We start from the raw sequence: 19,123 nt of genomic DNA, 5'->3' as shown, positions 1-19,123 counted from the left end.
CCAGTGCGGCAGTACCGGTGCCCAACGACAAATGTCTCGGGACCGCGGCAGCTAACAACCGCAAGCCATCAGCCTGAAGCAGCCAAGCGGAGATCTCGCGCCGGGCCGCCGCTGGCGGCGTCCACTGAAAATCTCAGGCTCTCGGAGCTGGTGCGCGCGCGAGTGATTGCAACCACGGCCACGATAGCCGTTGCTGTGCCCGTGTGCCGTTCGGTCGTTTTCGGGGAGACGATCGAGTAGCTCGCGCTGGCGGGGGTTTTCTTTTTTGGCCATAACTGATGCCAAAGCATCTAAACATAAAACTAATCGGGCCCGTTTGATTGGTGGGTCGTCAAGCGAGCTCCTTGTTCTTCTTCACCACACCTCAACTCCTTCGGCGGATCTCACAACGCTTGCCTGCAGCATGATGTTGTTGTCCATGTCATGATGTGCATCGCTGATCGGATCGAGAAGAAAACGTGCATGTAAATGGAGGTTGCTTCATTGCTTGTAAAGGGTAGCGGGTCTCCTGATCCTCAGTTATCTCGACGGCGAAGATGGCGAGCGACGACCTCTTTTCCTGTAGGAGCTTGGCGAGCATCCAATCCTCCATTGCCATCCACCTCCCTGTTCCGTTTCCCAGATTACCACTCTCTTGCAACCTGATCGCCGTTGGAAGAGAACATGTCATTTTAATCAAAGCTGTCTACTCGCACAGGCCTGGGAATGGCGGTGAGGAAATTAAGTATCTTGGCTGTACATGGGCCAACACCACAGGCCTACGCACCCATCTTGAAAGCGCCAATCCTATCTGGCTTTCGAAAGTCCGTATGTTATATGGCTTCCAGTACGTGAGATTCGTGCAAACACTTTTGTCCGTCGAATGTGCTTATGTTTCCAACCCTAACTCTCACCTTGCTGCTACCGTGCCGGCGGCCGCCGCCGATGCCGTGCGTCCCGCCACTGCTGCTGCTTCGCCACCACCGGGCGCGCCGCTGCTAGCCACCGCCGCCGGTGATGCGTTGTCGATGAAGAAGAAGCTACTGGATATTATTTTTTCGAAATGTTGAGTTAGGCTTAAAAATTGTTGAATCTAGTTTTTGAAAATGTTGAATCCATTCTATTTAAATGTTGGAATAGTTCAAGAAAAATGTTGAAAGTAGTTATTTTTAAAAAATGTTGAATGTAGTATTTCTAAATGTTGAACTATTTCTCAAAAAATGTTGAATGAAATCTTCCGAAATGTTAAATTTATTTATTTATAAGGTGAGCTTATGGTCTAATGGACTTTAAAACCATGTTGCTTATCCAGCACACGGATGTTACATAGGAGCCCCCTCTTGAAATTGGGTAGAAGATCACAACGATGATGACGCGATGAGGCGATAACACACCAGCTTAAGCAAGATCTGACTACGAGAAAAAGTTTTCCACCGATTTTAAAATAGCCACAGCTCTCTTCAATAAACAATAGAATTTCTTGTGTGACAGAAGTTTGACCTACAAGATATGTTCAGCTTTTATTTTATCAGCAGTGTGATACTTCCAATCAAAGCTTGGACTCAATAATTCTTCCATAGGAACGTCTTGCAGGTAGGTCCAAATCTTCCCACTGTGGGTCATCGATTCTGGAGAAATATTGTTCAACCGCCTCATCATGCACTTGTTCCAACCTTGGAGGCATCCACTGCAATTACCCCCCAAAAAATCACCAGAAAGCAAAGGTCGTGTCATATGAAATTAGCCATCGGGAAGAGATTCTGATCAATGTTATGAGATTATCTGTACCTTTGGGTTTCGATCTTTATCTACCAGTATAGCCCTGCATCCCTGCAACAGGAATTGTATCTTAAGTATAGAGATCTTGCCCAAGAGAAAGTATAGATATCTTGAATGAACATGAGAAGTGTTGAGGAAGTCAATATTTACCTCAAAGAAGTCACGGCTGAAGTCACCACGCATGACATGGCAAACCATTCTATATTCCCGACGCAAGCACTCCCCAACAGTTTGTATTCTCCCTTCTCTTATCTAAAATCAGAGTTAGAAAACAATGAAACAACTATACTCCCATGGGCACACATAGACAGTAAGATTATAGTATAGTTTTGAACATAGGTAGTTTCTGAGGGATACCGATCTGAGAGAGATTTTCAGACTGGTAGGAGAGGCCTTTTTCAAGGACTGGATTGTAGAAGCAATCCATTCATCTGCCGAATTTGAAGTTTCTTGTTCCTGACAAAAATAAATACTAATATAGCATGGGCCGACATGTGAATCCATAAAAGCCGCAGTTAACTCTAACGACTCTTCCGTTGAAAAAGAAAACTGTAACAGAACTCACAAGAGCAGATATGATTTCTTCAACTGTTCTTTTGGAAAAGCATTTGTTGATGATTTCCAGCCTGCGGAGCGCCAAAAAATTTAAAAACAACAAATAATGAATTAGGGAATAAAGCAGTCATTCAATCAGAAGTCCTACCTGTTCAGAGAGCTGTTTTCTTTCAGTGATGGCTGTTGAGCAAATTGATCAATAATACCACACACAACAAAAGGATTGGAGGTGTCCACCTTTTTAAGTGATTCCTCCAGTGATGGCAGCCTCTGGGGAAAAAAGAGTATTTACTGGGGATTATAGACAGGTATAACACATATACAGACTTAGGATATATGGCAACCATAATTGAGAGAATGCAATTGCTATGTCAATGAGGTCAGGATGCACAATGATGATATAAGAAATAATAAAACCACAAATGGAACAGCAAATATTGATATTGAAACAAAAGGTGACAGCTACATTTTCTTTGGGGTAAATGTTGACAGCTACATTGACCAATTTCTGTTCCATGAATGCAAGAAAATAGGGGCACGGTGATGCCAAAGCCATGAGTTAGAATTTAAATTACAAGTGAACCTACATTTATCTGGACAAAATGAGTTGCCAGACCACACGCATGCATTTCCGCACCATCCAATCTTGCACCAGCAAGAGCAACATACTCTCCTGGAGAAGAGACATGATAAAAGTTTAGGAACAAGATCTCACAAGATATCTTTGCATCAACTAAAAGAGTAAAAGGTTTCCCTCTATCAATTAAACTAAATAATCTTATAGAACCAATAAACTTAAATAGACAATCAGAAATTCGGACACTTTTGTTCCTTTCTATGATTATGTATCCACATTCACTTTCATGGCTCCATAGATCAATTGAATAAGCATAGTCCAAAATCAAATAAACATATGGCCATTACAAAACCGCAAAGGTAAATACGAGGATGCATAGCAGTTCAGGGTTGTGAATAATATCCAGCAACACGATACAGATCACAATGATATGGTTACATGCACTTCAACTAAATAAAGAAGAAAGAAAGACAACCATAGAAACCAGGTAGCCGAGACAGAAAATAAGAAGCCCCTATATCTGGAAAGAGTCCCAATGCTGTCTCTGGCATTGCAAAAACCTGCACAAATATCAAATTATTGTACTTGAAACTTTGAACGTATTCTGCTTATAAGAAAAATCCAAGCTAGATTCTACATATCCCAATTGAATAAAACTACTATCATAGATCAAGCACACAAGAAACGAAAGCCCGTGCGACAATTGAAACCTGATAACAGAAAAATTCAGGCCTAAATTCATCAGAAGAGGTACAAAAAAATTGTGTTGGGTAAAGCCACAAGAACCCACATGCGGAAGAATTGTTTTCTCCTTTCCATTTTTTACGAATCTAAGACCCAAGTATATTTGGTGTTAAAACCTGTAAAATATTTTTCTAAGTGAAAGGCAGTGCTCCTGCCATATTTTAACTTTAAAGCATTGCTCTTCTCTATGAACTAACTAATACATCAACTACGTATGAGCCAACAAGAAATCTAGCCTCCAGAACTTGGTATCCGATATTTCACTGTCATGTAACAACTAGTGTGAGCATCCTGTGCACTCCAAATACCAGCATAGTAGTTTATATTAAAGAGTGAGCTTAAATATCATACTGTGATTTCTCAATCAAAACATGGTTATAGTTTCTGACTAGCCAAACGCTGGATTACACTTCTGGATTTCTCAATCAAAACATGGTTATAGTTTCCGAGCTTAAATATAATACTGCTGGATTATTTAAGGATGGGCAACATTCAGCAGAACCTTAAACAAAGAGATCTCAAGCTGCACCATGACATAGTAACAAAAAAAAAAGCAAAAATGTCACCAGGGTTTGATTAATAGTATATACCGTGTTCTCGGTCACAACTCGAAACCTTCCATGTAAGGAAACACCTGCGCCTCCACCCATAACAATTCCAGCAAGAAGAGAAACCTACAATCAGATGGTCTAGCCCTTAGAGGCAAAGGAACAGAGAATTGAATTATTTACATGGATAACTTTGAAAGGGTGTGGCTCACCTGAGGTTTGCTATACGTTGCAATGATGTAGTTTAACAAAAACTCATTTCGGAAGAAATCAGCACCATATTTCCAGCTGCCTAATTCATGAATTAGATACACAATACAGCCAACCAAACATGTGGAATAACATTATATCCATGTGCTACATGATAACAGTGCGACAGGCATTACGCAAGGTAACGGAAGACAGTGAAAAACATAGAAAGGAATTAATTCTGGATATTTTTTTATATCACAGAAACAAGCTTAAGCTGTAAGTACCATTGTTTATAGCCCGGACAACTGCAGCAACATCACCTCCAGCGCAAAATGCTCTTCCTTTCCCCTAAAAACAAATGATGATCAGATAGAGTAACAAACAATAGCAGCAATTGAATGCATCAAGGAAATGAAGATATGGTGATGAATGATGATCATATCAATCTAGAAGAAAGAAATGAGAAATAAGCTAAAAAAAGGAAGACAAAGTAAGCTCTGGGATAAAGTGGCAAAGGCACTTTAAGAAGCTAGACTCTCAATATACGGAGTATATATTAAAAAAAGAGAAAAAGTTACATTTGCAAATAACTTCTTTTTCAAGGTTTAGGACAACAAAAACCATATTGTGCAACATAGTTTCTCTAAGAATTATGCACTTCAAATCAAGCAGAATAACATGCTTCAGAACCAAATAACCCCATCAGACTCTCTGTGTTCTTGTTGATTTTCAAGAAATAACTAGGGTATCATGTTCCCTGCTACTTCCTTGTTACTTGTTGATTTCTATTACCATGTGTTCACTATAGAAGGCACCCAAGTAGTGAGCTCAGATTACAAGAGCAGAAAACAAGGCATAGATATCTATATTCCAAGTTAAATCACATCAACATTAGACGATAATAGAAACACAGTTGCATGAGATACCTTCATAATCAACAATTTAACTCCATCATCTTTCTCGTAAGCAGTGAAACACCTCAAGAGTCCCATAATCTGCAACATGAAAGCAAAATCATCCTGCTCCCACTATTCTAACAGCAAATCTTGGTGCTTAAATACTGGTGAACTCTTAAAATACCATTGCGGAGGAGAGTGCATTCAGCTGCTTTGGCCTGTTCAAAATCAGTGTCCGTGTAGAATCATTTGCTTCTACCAAAAGCTGGCAAATAGAGAATACGAAAAACTGTTTTACTTTTCTGGTACAAACAACCATCAAACGTTTGTTACAGTAAGTTGAACTGAGCACAATGTACAGAATACAGAAATGATACAGATCACAGAAGCATGACATTTGACAAAAACGAGTGTGAACTGTTGTAAAAACAGATCATAAGCAAAAGTAACAGCAGCACTCAATGATGAATTGTTTCCTGAAACCTCACCAACCTGATTGGATCTCAGAACTAAGTATGGACAGGTCAAAGAGTCAAGTCAATTAGCGCTGGAATTACAATATGACATACTGGGTAATGGCTATAGTCACCCCAGCATGAATTTTAAATCCTTCAAGGCACGCCGAATTAACCATTCGTGGACTACTAGTTCAACAGAACAGGAAGCAGGCAACGATCCTACAACTAGTGAAATCCACCGATCATCAGCAGCAACTGAAAGCGGAGACCAATCATATGGGGCCAAGGTATCCGAGAATCATGCATCTTGAAACTAACACGAGAGTCTTGTGGTAAACGTTAAGCAAGCAAACAAAATTAATCAAGCACCGACGAACCGGCAGAAAGCGAGCTAGAGCGGCAGGGAGCAGATGCAGAGGCGAACGGAGCAGCGGTAGACTAGGTGAGAAGGGTGTCCGGTGGTTCCTCGTCCGATCGGAAGGTCTAGTACGACACCCTGAGGGCGAATTGCAAGGCGAAGGCGGCCCGATCGAATGGTGGCACGGCGCACGGCGATTGGTTGCGTGCCGAGTAAACAACTTGGGGACTTGATAGGGAAAAGGGGGGCCGGACCTGGTCGGAGTCGGCGCCCGCGGCGCCGGCGGGAGGAAGCGAGGCCATTCCTTCCTCGGGAGGTGCAGGCAAGCGGGCCCGAGGATGGCGCTGGAGGCTCCCAGGGACGGGACGCCGGAGGAGGAAGACGAGAAGACTGCTGCCTGGTGAAGGTAAAACTAATTGGAGTAGGAACACTCCGCACGGGATCATGACGAACGGCGGGTGTCTCTGACTTGTGGGCCTAGGATACGAAAGCCACGTCGTCGCAGCCGGCAGCCCACGGGCCATGTTGGGCCAATCACCCACCCTCCTCTCTTATCCTAAAGAAAAAAGGATAACGAACTCCCCAACTGGCTTCGAATCTTCGACCGTGAAAGTCTGTGAATCATTTTTCCCCTTTGAACTCCAAAGCGAGACATTGGCCTACTCGGAAAATGGACAAGGAAAATAAAAAATATTCGAGTAAAACGCAGCACATAACTGACGGAGTCGATTCGGACTTTGCTAGTGACTTTGCGGTCACTTGGTGGCTTGCGTTGCTGACCAATTACCTTGCTGCAAAGGCTGTAGTGCTATCTGAGATGATCAACGACGAATCCTACCACTATCTGCTCTTAATCCCAATTCCCAAGTTCTCCCTGCTCCAACCCTCAACACGAATAATTTATCCTCCATTATCCAAAACGGCAACAACAGAACCCTATCTTCAAACCATCTGTACTGTCGGACAGATCACAGAATGACTGAATAAACACATTTCGGTAAAACTGTTGTGCTCTTCAGCCAACTTTTATAGCTCACACAGTACAAAAGCTCATTTTTTACGTAGCAAGAATCACAAATTGACTCATGTCAGTCGGTTACATCCCACAAATGAATGCACACATGATAAGCGGCAGCATAGAAGAGAACAAAGCAAAACAGGATACGATCCCAAATTAAACCGAAGCATTCAAGTAAATTCATGATCCATAACACTAGAGAATGGTATTTTAACTAGCCTAGGAGGTGAAGATCTCATCAGGCATCCATCACAACTGGCGTTAGGGGCTGACAGACTTTAGGACAACGCTACAGCATTACAACGGCGGCTAATTCGAATTAAATTAATCTTACTTGGGGGGGAAACAACAGCAGGTGAGACCATGAACCCTAACTCTCCTAGCTAGCTTAGCTATAGCAGATACACCGTCACTGATCAGAGCAGACGACGCAAAAGGATCATCCATGGCAGAAGTACCAACCAACCATCAGCAGCTTCCTCTCCAGCCCAACCAGGAAATGGGGCACTTAAGGTTGAGCAGTGTTAGTTCGACATCATCTTCATGTCAGAGTCATGCCTGTTCTGCTGGTGCGCAGAGAGGGACCACCCACCGGATGCGTAGGCAGGCGGCATGTGCTGGTGCTGGTGCTGGTGCTGGTGAGGGTGCTGGTGCTGGCCGGAGTGGTTGAAGGGCATGGCGCTGTGGTTGATCGGGCTGCCAGAGTCATCGGATGATGCGCTGGATGTGCCCTCCGATGGAGGGCTGGTGGCCACAGGAGGTGGCACGAAGGTAGGCATCTGTGGTGGAGGAGCAGACATCGGTTCGACCTTCCGTGCCTCAGCTGGCTTTGATTTCTTGCCCTCTGCGATGAAACTGGCCACCACAACCTGATGACCAGTCAAACACAGGTAGAAGTATAAAGTGGTCAGTGAAATAAAGCAATTGAACAAATGTCAACTAGGAGGAAGAAAATTTACAGGTTGATCAAACCTGAACAGGAGTTGCTGCCATGAGCATTCCAGCAACACATCCTCCAAGAACTCGTCCATCAGATCCTGCAAGTGCAACACTTAAACCACCAGTCCTGCTGCGAGTGTCACCATCCTCCGCAAGCAGGAAAGAACCAGATAGTGAGATGATCTCAAAACGCCCCTGCACAAGAAATTGCACATCATCAGAAGGTGAAGCGTACCATTGTCAAGTGGAGTAACAGATATCATGCATAATTGGTTCAGTTAATTGCTCAAAGTAACTTCAGCTTCACAGACTCTGAATTTTTGTGAAGTGGCATTCTACACAAGCACCAACTAGACCTATTGCATCCAATCTTCCTTTGTATTCACATCAAAGTTCCAAACCACCAACACAGTTAAAATTCAAACACAAGAAAAGAAAAAAAAAGGTAACTTCAAAGCCAAATTGCTGTGCTTTTGAATCCCTAATGTCAGATGAACAAAGACAGGACAAAGAAGCCAACAATAATATATGCTTAACCAAAAAATCATAAAGACCTTGTTTCCTACCAACCAGGTGGCATTCTCATCAACCTGCCAAATTGTTAGTTGAAGTACAAAGTGCAAGATGGACCATTGACATGTTCTACAGAACATTGGATAAGGCCTTGTGAGATTCAGGTACTGTTCTGAAGCATAATAAAAACATGTATTTCCAATAAAAAAATGGGCATGACAAAGAAATCAATATTGAACCCATTATTTAGTACTTCAGAATGTCATAATTTCCGCTAGCATGAGAACAGTATAACATATACCTCATAAGTAACTAATCCACCAGATGTAGCTGGCTGCCGAAGAGTCACATTGCTAATTGCACCATTAGCAGAAAGGATGCAGACTGTGCGAGGGCCTTGCTGCGAGAACGTCATTATTTTGGATGCAACATCCTGCCAAGAAGCAGACATTTCAGAACTGAAATGCAACTCTTACGCAACTGACAAAAAATGAAGAATAGCTTGACACTTGTAAATAGTAGTAATAAATTGGTGAAAATCAAAGGCCCAACTGACTCCAAAAAGAAAAGAGAAAAACAAACATGCCCTGACCTTGCACCATGATATACAATTAGCCAACATCTTGTATAGAAGAATTCTAAGCAGCTTGCTGAAGGCAAATTTGAGAATGAACACAATTACTCCAATTCGAACAACAGTTAAAGTAAATGCAGGTAAAACTCAAGATCTATCAAATTATGAAGTTCCAGGTTAGCTAACATCCGTCTTGGTCAGATATGAGATATCATCGTTCACAGATACAAAGATGTTATGAGCCTATCAACAGAGAATAACATTTACTGCCGTGCTTGCACGAGTAACTTGATCAGCATGAGCATTTGTTTCACCAGCTATACCATGCACAGTCCACAGTTCACTCTCTCACTCGAGTGAAGGCTGGAGCAACCAAAAGGTGTCGCTGCTTGCAGCCCCTCAACGTACACAGCAGATTTTCAGGGTCGTACAGCTAGCACTGGACTATCAGTCAGGATCAGGAGTGACGAGGAGTGCATCACCCACTAGAACCAGCCTGCCGTCGCTGACCGTGGGACCGGTCAACTGACAGCCGTGCTGGGAATCTTACAGACACCCACGCGAGCTCGCAACCTGCCGGGCTTCCCAACGGCATGGCAGAACAGAGCGCAAAGGTCACAACACCGGTGACTTGGCATTCTGTCAAGAAGGCCACACAGGCGCGCGCACAGGGGGGATGCGCGGAATCGCAGATCTACACCATAGACGGCGACCAAGATGCAGCAAAGCGTTTGGGAGTTGAACGAGATCTGTGAATCTTACCTCGCCGGCCTTGACGGTGAGGATGTGAGGGGTGAAGGCGATGCCCCAAGAACCTGCACGAGAGAAGGCACGAGCACAACACCGGTGAGATTTAAACCGACGAGACGTGCACAAGAAGCAGCGGCATGGTAGGAAACTGAACACAGGAGGAAGAACACGTACCCAGGGCTTCGAACTGCTTCTTCTTGCCGGAGCCTGGGGGCCTGCCGCGGCGCTTGGCGTTGGGGTCGGACGGGGGGCTGCTGATGGAGAACCCGCCGTGCTGCTGCTGGCCGGGGGCCGCGGCGCCGCCGGCGGAGGCGGAGGAGATGGGAGCCAGCGCCAGGGCCATGCTGCCGTCGGGCGCGTACTTGCGCGGCCGCCCGCGCTTCTTGCGCATCAGCTCGCCCATGCCCAGCACATTGCCGCCCGGCGAGCCTGCCGCTCCCGCGCCAGCGCCCGCGGTGGACTGCGGCGGCGGCGCGTACAGCATGGGCGCCGCGTGGTGGTGGTGCTCCGGCTTCGGCGCCATCTGGTCGAACGACAGGCGCATGCCGCCGGGCATGGGCGCCGCGGGCGACGGCGCCGGGGCCGCCTGCTGCTGCGCGAACGGCGGCGGCGGAGGGTGCTGTTGCTGCTGCTGCGGTGGCGGCGGCGGCATAGAAGACGGCGGCGGCTGAGCGGCCGGAGCAGGCACGGGCGCCGCGGCGCCGGCGGCGGTGGTGGCGGGGAGCGGGGCCACGTCCTTGGTCTCCATTTGCGTAGATCTACCCGCTTGGCAGCTTCCGCCTCCTCGTCTTGTCGCCCCGCTGCCGCTGTGCTTCACACAGTGGCAGTGGTCCTGTCGAGCTTGGACTCGCAGCACAACAAAGCTCTCGCCTTTGACCAGCGACAAGCTCAGCTGATCAGAGACCTTGTCCTTCTCCTCCCAGCACTGCAAAGGCACTCAGCAAGGGTAGCTAAGGCTAGAGCACTAGTGGTAACATGGAAATTAAGCGAGAAAGCACGCCCTCAGTCTGAGTTAAGCTAGTAGTAGTTAGCTAGGCTGCTCGCCGGAGATAATTTTTAAAAATCTGGAGCTAGGAGACGGATAAAAAAATCAAGAAAGCAGCTCGGGAGGGAGAGAGAAGCTAGCTGGGGGGAGGAGGAGAAAGCGGTGGAGGGGAGATTAGGTGAGAGTTAGGATGGGGAGGTGACTGATGCCTGCGCGCACGCCTGTACGGTACCTAGGGGCAAAGTGATTAGATCGGCGGGGAGCAGCAGGTCCATCACCATGCCATGACTCCTCTCGCTTCGTCCTCCTCGGCTCCTCCTCCCTCCTCGAGTCCTCACTTCACACCAAACGCCACTCACTCGCTCACTGCTCCTCTTGACCTCTTGCTTGCTTGCTTCGCATGCAATGGGGACGAGATGGATGGGAGAGCGAGAGAGCCTAGCCTTGCTGCTGCCTGCTGCCTAGGGGTGTGCGTGAGCAAAGCGAGGAGAGGAAGCAAGGTGGGAAAAGGAGGAGGAAATTACGGGAAATGGAAATTAATAAAAGCGAGGGCAATAAAGAAAGGAAGGGAGCAAGCAAGAAAGAAATTTGCTACGCGTACACACACGCGCGTGGACTCGTGTAGAGAGAGATGGGTGCAGCGCAGCTGCTGATGACTGCTGCTAGTATCAGCAAGGTAGCAATAAAGACGGAGGTGGAGGGTGTGGGGACGCTTTTTGGCTCGGAGTTCGTGAGAAAGGGAGACAAGTCATAACTACGCTTTCCCACCTTTTTACTCCTCCATCCACCACCATTCCACCGCAAACACACACAAACAAAAGCCGCTACCAGCTCCTGCCCCAAATTCAAAACGCCATTTAAAAAGATAAAGAAAGATGCAAAGCACCAGTTTGTTTACCACGATGCTCCCTCCTACCACCAGGTGCTCCAACCTTACCCGAAGTCAGGATTGGAACAAGAAGGGGCCAAGCAAATTATGTCGTGCAAGTTGGTTAGAAATTAAAATCAAACCAAATAAATTTCATTGCAAACTAAATGAACTACAGTGAATCATGGCCCCTGCCAGCCCCTCCCTAGCTCCGTCGTGCCATGCGGCAACCGTGCCGAAAACCAAACTATATGTGTTAGACAGCAGTTGTGCTTGTCAAACCCTAATGTCAAAATACTGTTTCCGACATCGTGAAGAAAGGATTCTGAATACTATTAGACAGAGAAAGCAACGTGAAACTATACAATAGAAATTGCAATTTCAACCAGAAATGAGAAGATAGGCTTTCAACCAGAAACGAGGAGACAGGCTTTTAACTCGGGGATGAAAAAAGAATTAGCACAACAATTAGATTAACGGATCGATTTTCAAATAGCTTGATATGGTTGTCGCTACTGGGGAGGGGAAAACATACATGATTTTGAGCAGTTAGGGCTTAACAAACTCGAGGACCCTTTAGTATCAGAATAGAGATGTAGAGAGGAGAGGAGAGGAAGGATAACATACCTCGATGGCGAGTTTCAGCCTGTCGATGAGAGAAGCTTGAATGTTTTAACAAGCTCTAAAGGAGAAATATAAAGAGGTGATGGAGAGGAAAGACGGGACACATAGACGTCACAAAGGGAGGATGGCAGTTACATCTAGAGAAGGCAACAAAGCTCGAGGAACATATTGTGCATGAATGGTGTAAGGTTCAACATCTATCTATTGCTAAAGATAAGTACGCTTGTTATACATCCATAGAGAAACAGCCTTCCGCAAAAATGACGAAACCGACAGTGTATTAATGACATGCTAAAGCGTATATGAGTTGGCATCAACATATCGCATCATGCCAATACATGCCAATACGATAATACAATGGTAACGAGCTGTAGTTTGAAAATCGTCAACAGAATTAGTGCACCATTGGTTTACTCCAATGAGCTGTAGTATTCTCTACATTTGAAACAATCCGGCATGATGAACACGTGGCAACAAGGTATCAACACGTGTCGATGAGCGTAACCGATTGCATCCCAATTATCAATGTTAAAATAAAGACTTCTTTGGAGCATGGCATCATCAAACACACAAACACTAGACAAATGTTGGATTAGTAATTTAGCATGCACACGATTTGATGGAATGCACAAAACCCGCATGAATTAGTGGAGAGAAATAGATACACATTTGTTTCCAATTGGACCTCACGTTAGGTTTTCCGAACTTCCTACAAAACTAGCAATTCTATCTAGAAGTCCAATCCGTTATTTCAAAGGGCTGTGAATAAATCTTTTTGTACGACGTTCTATTTGTTCTAAAAAAAAATCTCAATATGAACCTCGCTAATCGCCATGCTTCCGACCAGGCTCCCCGGCCAAACTCCGGCCGGCCGGCCGGCCGGGGATCAAACCACGGTCCTACATGGATACCAATCTCCCTGTTCAAAATCCAGCTGCCTTTTTTTTCCCCCTCAACCCAGCAACACAAAACTCTGGCAAGGCAATCCAACGGCACCAAAAGGAACGCCGCGGGTGGCCGCAAATTAGCGAGACCACCAGACCAAACCGAATTGTTTACCCCGTAATCCAGCTGTTAGTATTATCGACAGGGGGGCGATTAAAAAAAGGGCTTGTCTTTTTTGGCGTGCTGCGGGGGAGGAAGGAATCAATCGGACGGAGGGCCAAATTGTTTTCTGCGTTTTCTTTTGCTTTCCCCTTGGGCGGGTAGGGCGCGGCGCTTTCTTTTCAGCTTTCCTTCCCTTTCTCACTCCCGCCATCTCGCCTCTTTCCCCCGTCGCCAGTTTTTATCTCGCGCGCGCGCAAAAAAGAAAAGGGTGGCGTACTTTGGACGGACACGTACGGGGGTGGCCCGCGCCTCAGGGAGGTGGGAGGCGCGCGGGTAAGGTGCGCGCGTGGTGGCGACGAGGCCGCCGCTGGAAGGGAGGCTGGAGCGCGTGCATCGGTGGCCGGCTGGCCGCTGGTCAGAGAGGAGCGCGAGGTGGGCGGGGCTGGTCAGAGGGAGCGCACACACGCAAGCAGAGAGGATGCCGGCCGAGGCCGGCATGTGGGGCCCGGGGTTGCCCGAGGCCGCCGCACCCGCAGGCCAGGAGAGGCCACGATTCCAGGGCCTGTCACGTGAGAGCGTCCCGTCCGCCGAGGAACATGTGTGGGCCCCGTTGCCGGTCCGGTTTCCGAGGATGCAGGGGGCCCGGGTCCTTTGCCGCCTGCAGGTGGGCCCCGCCACCCGCCGCGTGGGGGCCGGAGGAAATTGATTGCGATTGAGGGCGATCGAGGGGGAGTTTGGGATCGCAGACGCGCCAGTGTACTACTCCGTTCAAAGATCTCCCGTCCGGGTTCGGGCCTCTCCAACGGCAAAATATCCCCGTCAGTAGAGCAGGCGCAAAATATCCTCGTACCACAGTGACGCGCGCTCGAGAGAAGTGATCATCGCTCGCATCGTATCGCGGTGATCGGGACAGGATCTGTTATGTACTGTACCTGCCGCGGATCCGTTCGAGCGCCGTTTTTGGTTGGGATGATGTGCGGGTAGCATGATAGCACGGCCCGTCAAGCGGTCGAGAGCAGGGGCTCTGCAGGGTTGGCTGTGGTTGGGGAGCGACTGGACGACGGAAGCTGCGACCCCGTCCCATCCCGTTCCCAACGGTTCCGTGCAGATAGCGCGGCAGAGACGCGGACAGGACGTGGTGGTCGGCCTCTCTCTCGGTGTCGAGAACTCTCTAAGCATGCATGGTGGTCGGAGCGCCAGCCTGGCAGCCAAACCTCCCTGCGCGCGGGCCCGGGTGCGTTGACCTTGACCTGGGAGGAGGAAGCCCGTGCTGGGCCCGGGTGGTTGTTGGCCGGGACGGAGGCTGGCCGACTGGGACGGACCCAACGACTCCACGGACGGGCGTGGATACGACAAGCACCGCGCGCGCGTGCCGTGCCGGCGGCTCACTGTCCGCGTGCTGGCTTTTTCTTCCTGATCCTTTTGTTTCTTTGGGACTTCGGGATCTCTTGTCATTCAGAACCAAAGAGAGGAGCTCGCAGGTCCTCCTCCCCTCTCTAGGAGTACTTGCTTGTCCTAAGCGTTAGTACTACTGGTAGTGCCAGTATTTCGAACCCGTACATGCATGGCATGCAGTCAGCACCTCCGCACACACTCGCTAGTCGCTCCACGCAAATGCAACGCTCAGATCTCACGCTCAGGTCGAAATTAAGGTGGTAATTATGTGTAGCAGGGAGTACTTTGCGCAGCTGATACCGGTTTTTACGCGCAAGATTTGGGCGATCCGTGGCAGCACTTGGTCTTGAATCCACACCTTCCTGCTTCCTGTTTCCACGAGCTCATGCTGTACGTACCCGAGCAGGGCGAGCGGCCCAGGCCCAGCGTAAATGCGTGCGGCTGCTAGCTCCATCCATATCCTGATATCCATGATCCATCCATCGTTTTATTACTCACGCCACAGGCCGTGTGCCATGTGGCGTGAGTGCGTGCCCGCCCGCCCGCCGCGCGTAAATGCCGTTGCCTTTCGCGCCGGTACAGTCGTACAGGTAGATGCACAGGGTACGTACCAGAGGCAGCCGTATGTAGGGCACGCCTGCATCCATGGCTGCCGGCATGTACGCCTGAATGTTCAATGCATGTGTGTAGTATACGGCGCCAGGGCCCGTGCTGATCGGCACTTCGTCATGGTATGTACTGCGCATGCATGCTCGATCTGTTACGCTGCAGCTGCCTGCCATTGCGTGTGCCTAACCCCAGGGTGAACGACGCTGGCATGATTGGTATCCTTCACAAGGCTGAGGCGCCATGCTCATTGCTAAAGTCGCGGAACTAGGATTTGGAGGTTGGTATTCCCATTTCTCAAGTTGATTTTTTATTCAAAAATATAAGAAGAAACGTTGTACAACAAAATAATTAAAGGATAAGTTGTTCAAATTAAAAAGTATTTCAACTGAAAAACTACAAAATTTTGAAGAAAATTACATTCCCACAAGGATTCCAAAACTTTATTTTCTTCTTCATTTTTCAAAGTTCTCCATCATCATAGCCTACAATGTTACATTTGAAACATACACACCACCAAGCAATTATTTCATTCATTCATTAATTGTTTAACGGAAGAATAAATTGGACAATTGGAATGTAGGAATTGGCCTAACGGACAAACAAGCAAATATGTATCTAAATACATTATGCTATGCTATAGATGAGAAACATGCGGTCGCGATCTGATGATCAGTCTTGACAGGTCTGGTACCGATCTGTTGCTAGCTTGCCGCCATGCGCACGGGGTGTGAGAGCATCTTCAGCGAATTACTCATTCTCCATCACCAAATACATTTTCTCTCTCCCTCATCAATAAGGTCGGAGAAAGCTTTATTAGCAAGGATTCTACACAAGGAAAATAGAGTTCATGTATCTTAATATTTCCTTTGTTTAGTTAAGATTTCAATAGTTAGCTAGTCATGTTTGGTTCGTACTCTGTTAGTTTGAGTGTATAAATATGTACCTGTAGAGCTTGTCAAGGATTATCTCTCAATCAATCAATCAATCAATACAACTTTTCAGTGCTCCGCCGCCAACTCTTAGGAGTAGGAGTAATGTAGCTTCTCGACGAGTTTTTTTCTAGCGTGCAGGGTTGTATCAATTTCAATCTCAGGTGAGCTTATAAGTATCGTCACCTGATCATTACGATCTCTATCAGAACTTTCTAAGTTAAGTCTTATATTCTGATGTTCGGTCATGTGGCTAGTTATCGAGTTAACTTAGATTGCAAGTAGAACTTTCTAGGCTTTGTCCAATATTCTCCTTGTCTTAAACGTTTCTCACAGTTATCGAGTTGTTTGGTTTTATTAAGTTGCATCGTATCGATCTCTTAGTTTTATCAAGCACACACAGTTATCGAATGGCTTAGATCTGGTTAAGTAATTTTCATCGGCTCCTTAACATTGTTTAAGCGTTCACCAGTTATCTGATCGTATCGGCTAGGTAGATCTTGCATGTTTTTATTGCTTTATATATGCTAGGTCTGATAGATCTTTACCCCTGCCCCTCGTATTGCTAGCCGTCGGATCCCTAACGTCATAACGCTATTGTTGAGAGCCAATGCATCAGCTGGGTATCATCCGTATCTCACAGAAGCGTGGTGGCGTCATTGAGCCGATAGGGGCGCATGCGAGGCCTTGCTGCCACAAGCTTGTTTGTTAGGTTGATGGGCTAAAGTTAATGCCCTCTCACCGTGTTACCTTGTCTAAGTGCAATTATATGGTCATGACATTGAAGGTTCCATTAGCTTAATTAGCTCATAAGTGGTAGGCAAGAGGTCCTTGTTGCTGTGTTCTAATTTTTTAGGTTAATAGATTGACGTCAATGCCCTCTCATTCGTGTTACCTTGTCTAAGTTCAATTACACTTATCAAGACATTGACTAGTTGTGTTAGTCTATCTGATGTGCACATGGTTGGTGGTTGGTAGGCCTGTTCAATGGTGGTTTAACGTGGTTTAGGGTGGTTTCCTAAACCAAACTGTACGTTTGCGGGTTAGCCAGATTGGTTTGATGGGCTATGCGGTTTAGAACCAAAGGTAAAGCAGATTGTCGCGAGCGCTCGAGATCGCGACGTCTACACCATCGGAAGTTAAAGAAGGGCGACATCCACGATCTCTATCTCACAAGGAATTGAACTACCAGCGCTTGTGCGGCCTCCACGAGTTCGCCGTGCGAAAATTGAAGTCATGCCGCCAGATGGCTAGTGGCCTTAGCATCTTCGGCGGCAACGGCAGGAACAATCTCACTGCAGAAACAAATGACAGCATGCCCATCCTCCCAGGTACAACTTTGCTTGCATGCTTGTTCGACGACCTTGCTTAGTTGCCAATGCAAGAGGCAATGCAACGAAAGAAAGGAATAGATAAAAAATAGGAGAAAACATGCACTAATTTACAGGATGTGATGGGTTGCGAGCTTTATGAGAGACTCTTGTTGCTGTAGCTTGAGCATCTACCACTTCGCTTGCTAGACTATGGGGCGGTGCCGTAGCTGCCTTGGTTGCTGATGAGTTCAGCGAGGGACTTTCTCAGCGGGTTCACTAGTTTCAGACCGCGGTTTAGCCCAACCCAGTGAGAATCGCATAGCCAGTTTCTACGGTCTAGTTTGCCGGTTTGGACGGGTTGGCACCAAACCGGTGAACAAGCCTTATTGGTTGGCAAGGGCTCTCTTTCATGGTTGTTGTTTTACATTGCTTCTATCTTAGCTCGTCGGCTCATACAACCGATGGCATATGCCATTAATGCTTCTATTTATTTACCCTGCATGATTACATTGAATATATCTTAATAGTGTTTATTCAAAGAACGCCTACCTATGAGCTCGAAGGCTTCGTTTCCTACCAGCTCATGAATTTTATGATTACCTTGTCAATTGCATGTCAAATTGATTGGCACGCAGCGCACCTACAAGAGCTGATTTGGAGCCTGCACTGGAGTTAAGCAGATCTCCCAGGTCCTCCGTGTTGTTCAATGCAGAAGCCTGAAGTCCAAATTTTACGTCAACACGGCCAGGAGTACCCCTCTGACTAGCCCCACGTGACCACCTCATCCACACGCATCTACCCGTGCTATGCTGCCCAACTTCAGCGAGCCACCGGCGTTGCTCCGGCCAACCCCTGGCCTTTCCAACCACCCCAACAGCTGTGTCTAGCCCTTCTGGTCATGCCCGTGTCCTCGGCACGGCCTCAGAACCCTCCCAAGGCTAGTTCCCCTTTCAACCATGCCGCCGCCACTACTCTGGCGAGCAACACCGGGCACCGCGAGCCTCGACTCACCCCAAGACATACCATATCCGCTCCACTGCGTAGCCCTAAATTCCTAGCCCCAGGTCCCACCGCGAATACCGCACTGTACCGGCCAGCGATGAGGACTCCGGCGAGCTCCTCTGCTCCGCCGCCATGCCTGGCTCCCATCTTGGGCAGCGCCCTAACGTGGTGCCTATGTGACAGCCACATTGGCACCAGCCTCGCGTATCATCCGCACTATCCCATCACCCCACTGCCCCATCAGCACCCTTCGCCACTCGGTGCACCCGGTCTAGTAAACCACACACACCGGCACTCTGGTCCACAAGTCCATGCGCTAGTCCATGGCACAGTGGCACTTATGCGCGCCCCACTGACCATGTTGACTTGTCCCCACTTGTCAGCCTCACAACCGATCTAAAGATGTTAGGTACACCCCACTAAATGCACACAAAATATTAATCTGCACATTCCCTTTATCCAAAAATTCAA

The 19,123-nt window shown here is 47.4% G+C and overlaps 2 protein-coding genes across 2 annotated transcripts; both read right to left on the bottom strand.

The window, feature by feature from the left end:
• Positions 1-1,389: 1,389 nt before the first annotated feature.
• Positions 1,390-6,625, bottom strand: LOC117840122 (3-hydroxyisobutyryl-CoA hydrolase 1). The gene is made up of 14 exons (XM_034720582.2): positions 6,341-6,625; positions 5,455-5,535; positions 5,301-5,369; positions 4,659-4,722; positions 4,395-4,474; positions 4,225-4,308; positions 3,366-3,450; positions 2,901-2,986; positions 2,462-2,583; positions 2,324-2,384; positions 2,116-2,214; positions 1,909-2,010; positions 1,768-1,809; positions 1,390-1,666 (listed from the first exon to the last, which is right to left on the bottom strand). Exons 1-14 carry the CDS (start codon positions 6,608-6,610, stop codon positions 1,529-1,531), a joined length of 1,383 nt encoding a protein of 460 aa, XP_034576473.1. The 5' UTR covers positions 6,611-6,625; the 3' UTR covers positions 1,390-1,528.
• Positions 6,626-7,235: 610 nt separating this feature from the next.
• LOC117840123 (AT-hook motif nuclear-localized protein 8) lies at positions 7,236-11,476 on the bottom strand. The gene is made up of 6 exons (XM_034720583.2): positions 11,098-11,476; positions 10,055-10,805; positions 9,893-9,945; positions 8,858-8,989; positions 8,077-8,238; positions 7,236-7,973 (listed from the first exon to the last, which is right to left on the bottom strand). Exons 2-6 carry the CDS (start codon positions 10,626-10,628, stop codon positions 7,629-7,631), a joined length of 1,266 nt encoding a protein of 421 aa, XP_034576474.1. The 5' UTR covers positions 10,629-10,805; positions 11,098-11,476; the 3' UTR covers positions 7,236-7,628.
• Between the last annotated feature and the right edge of the window lie 7,647 nt (positions 11,477-19,123).

The sequence above is a fragment of the Setaria viridis genome, chromosome 9 (assembly GCF_005286985.2).
Source record: "Setaria viridis chromosome 9, Setaria_viridis_v4.0, whole genome shotgun sequence".
In the NCBI taxonomy this organism is placed as follows: Eukaryota; Viridiplantae; Streptophyta; class Magnoliopsida; order Poales; family Poaceae; genus Setaria; species Setaria viridis.
The sequence above is the reverse complement of the archived record's forward strand: the minus strand, read 5'-3'. Positions and strand labels throughout refer to the sequence as shown.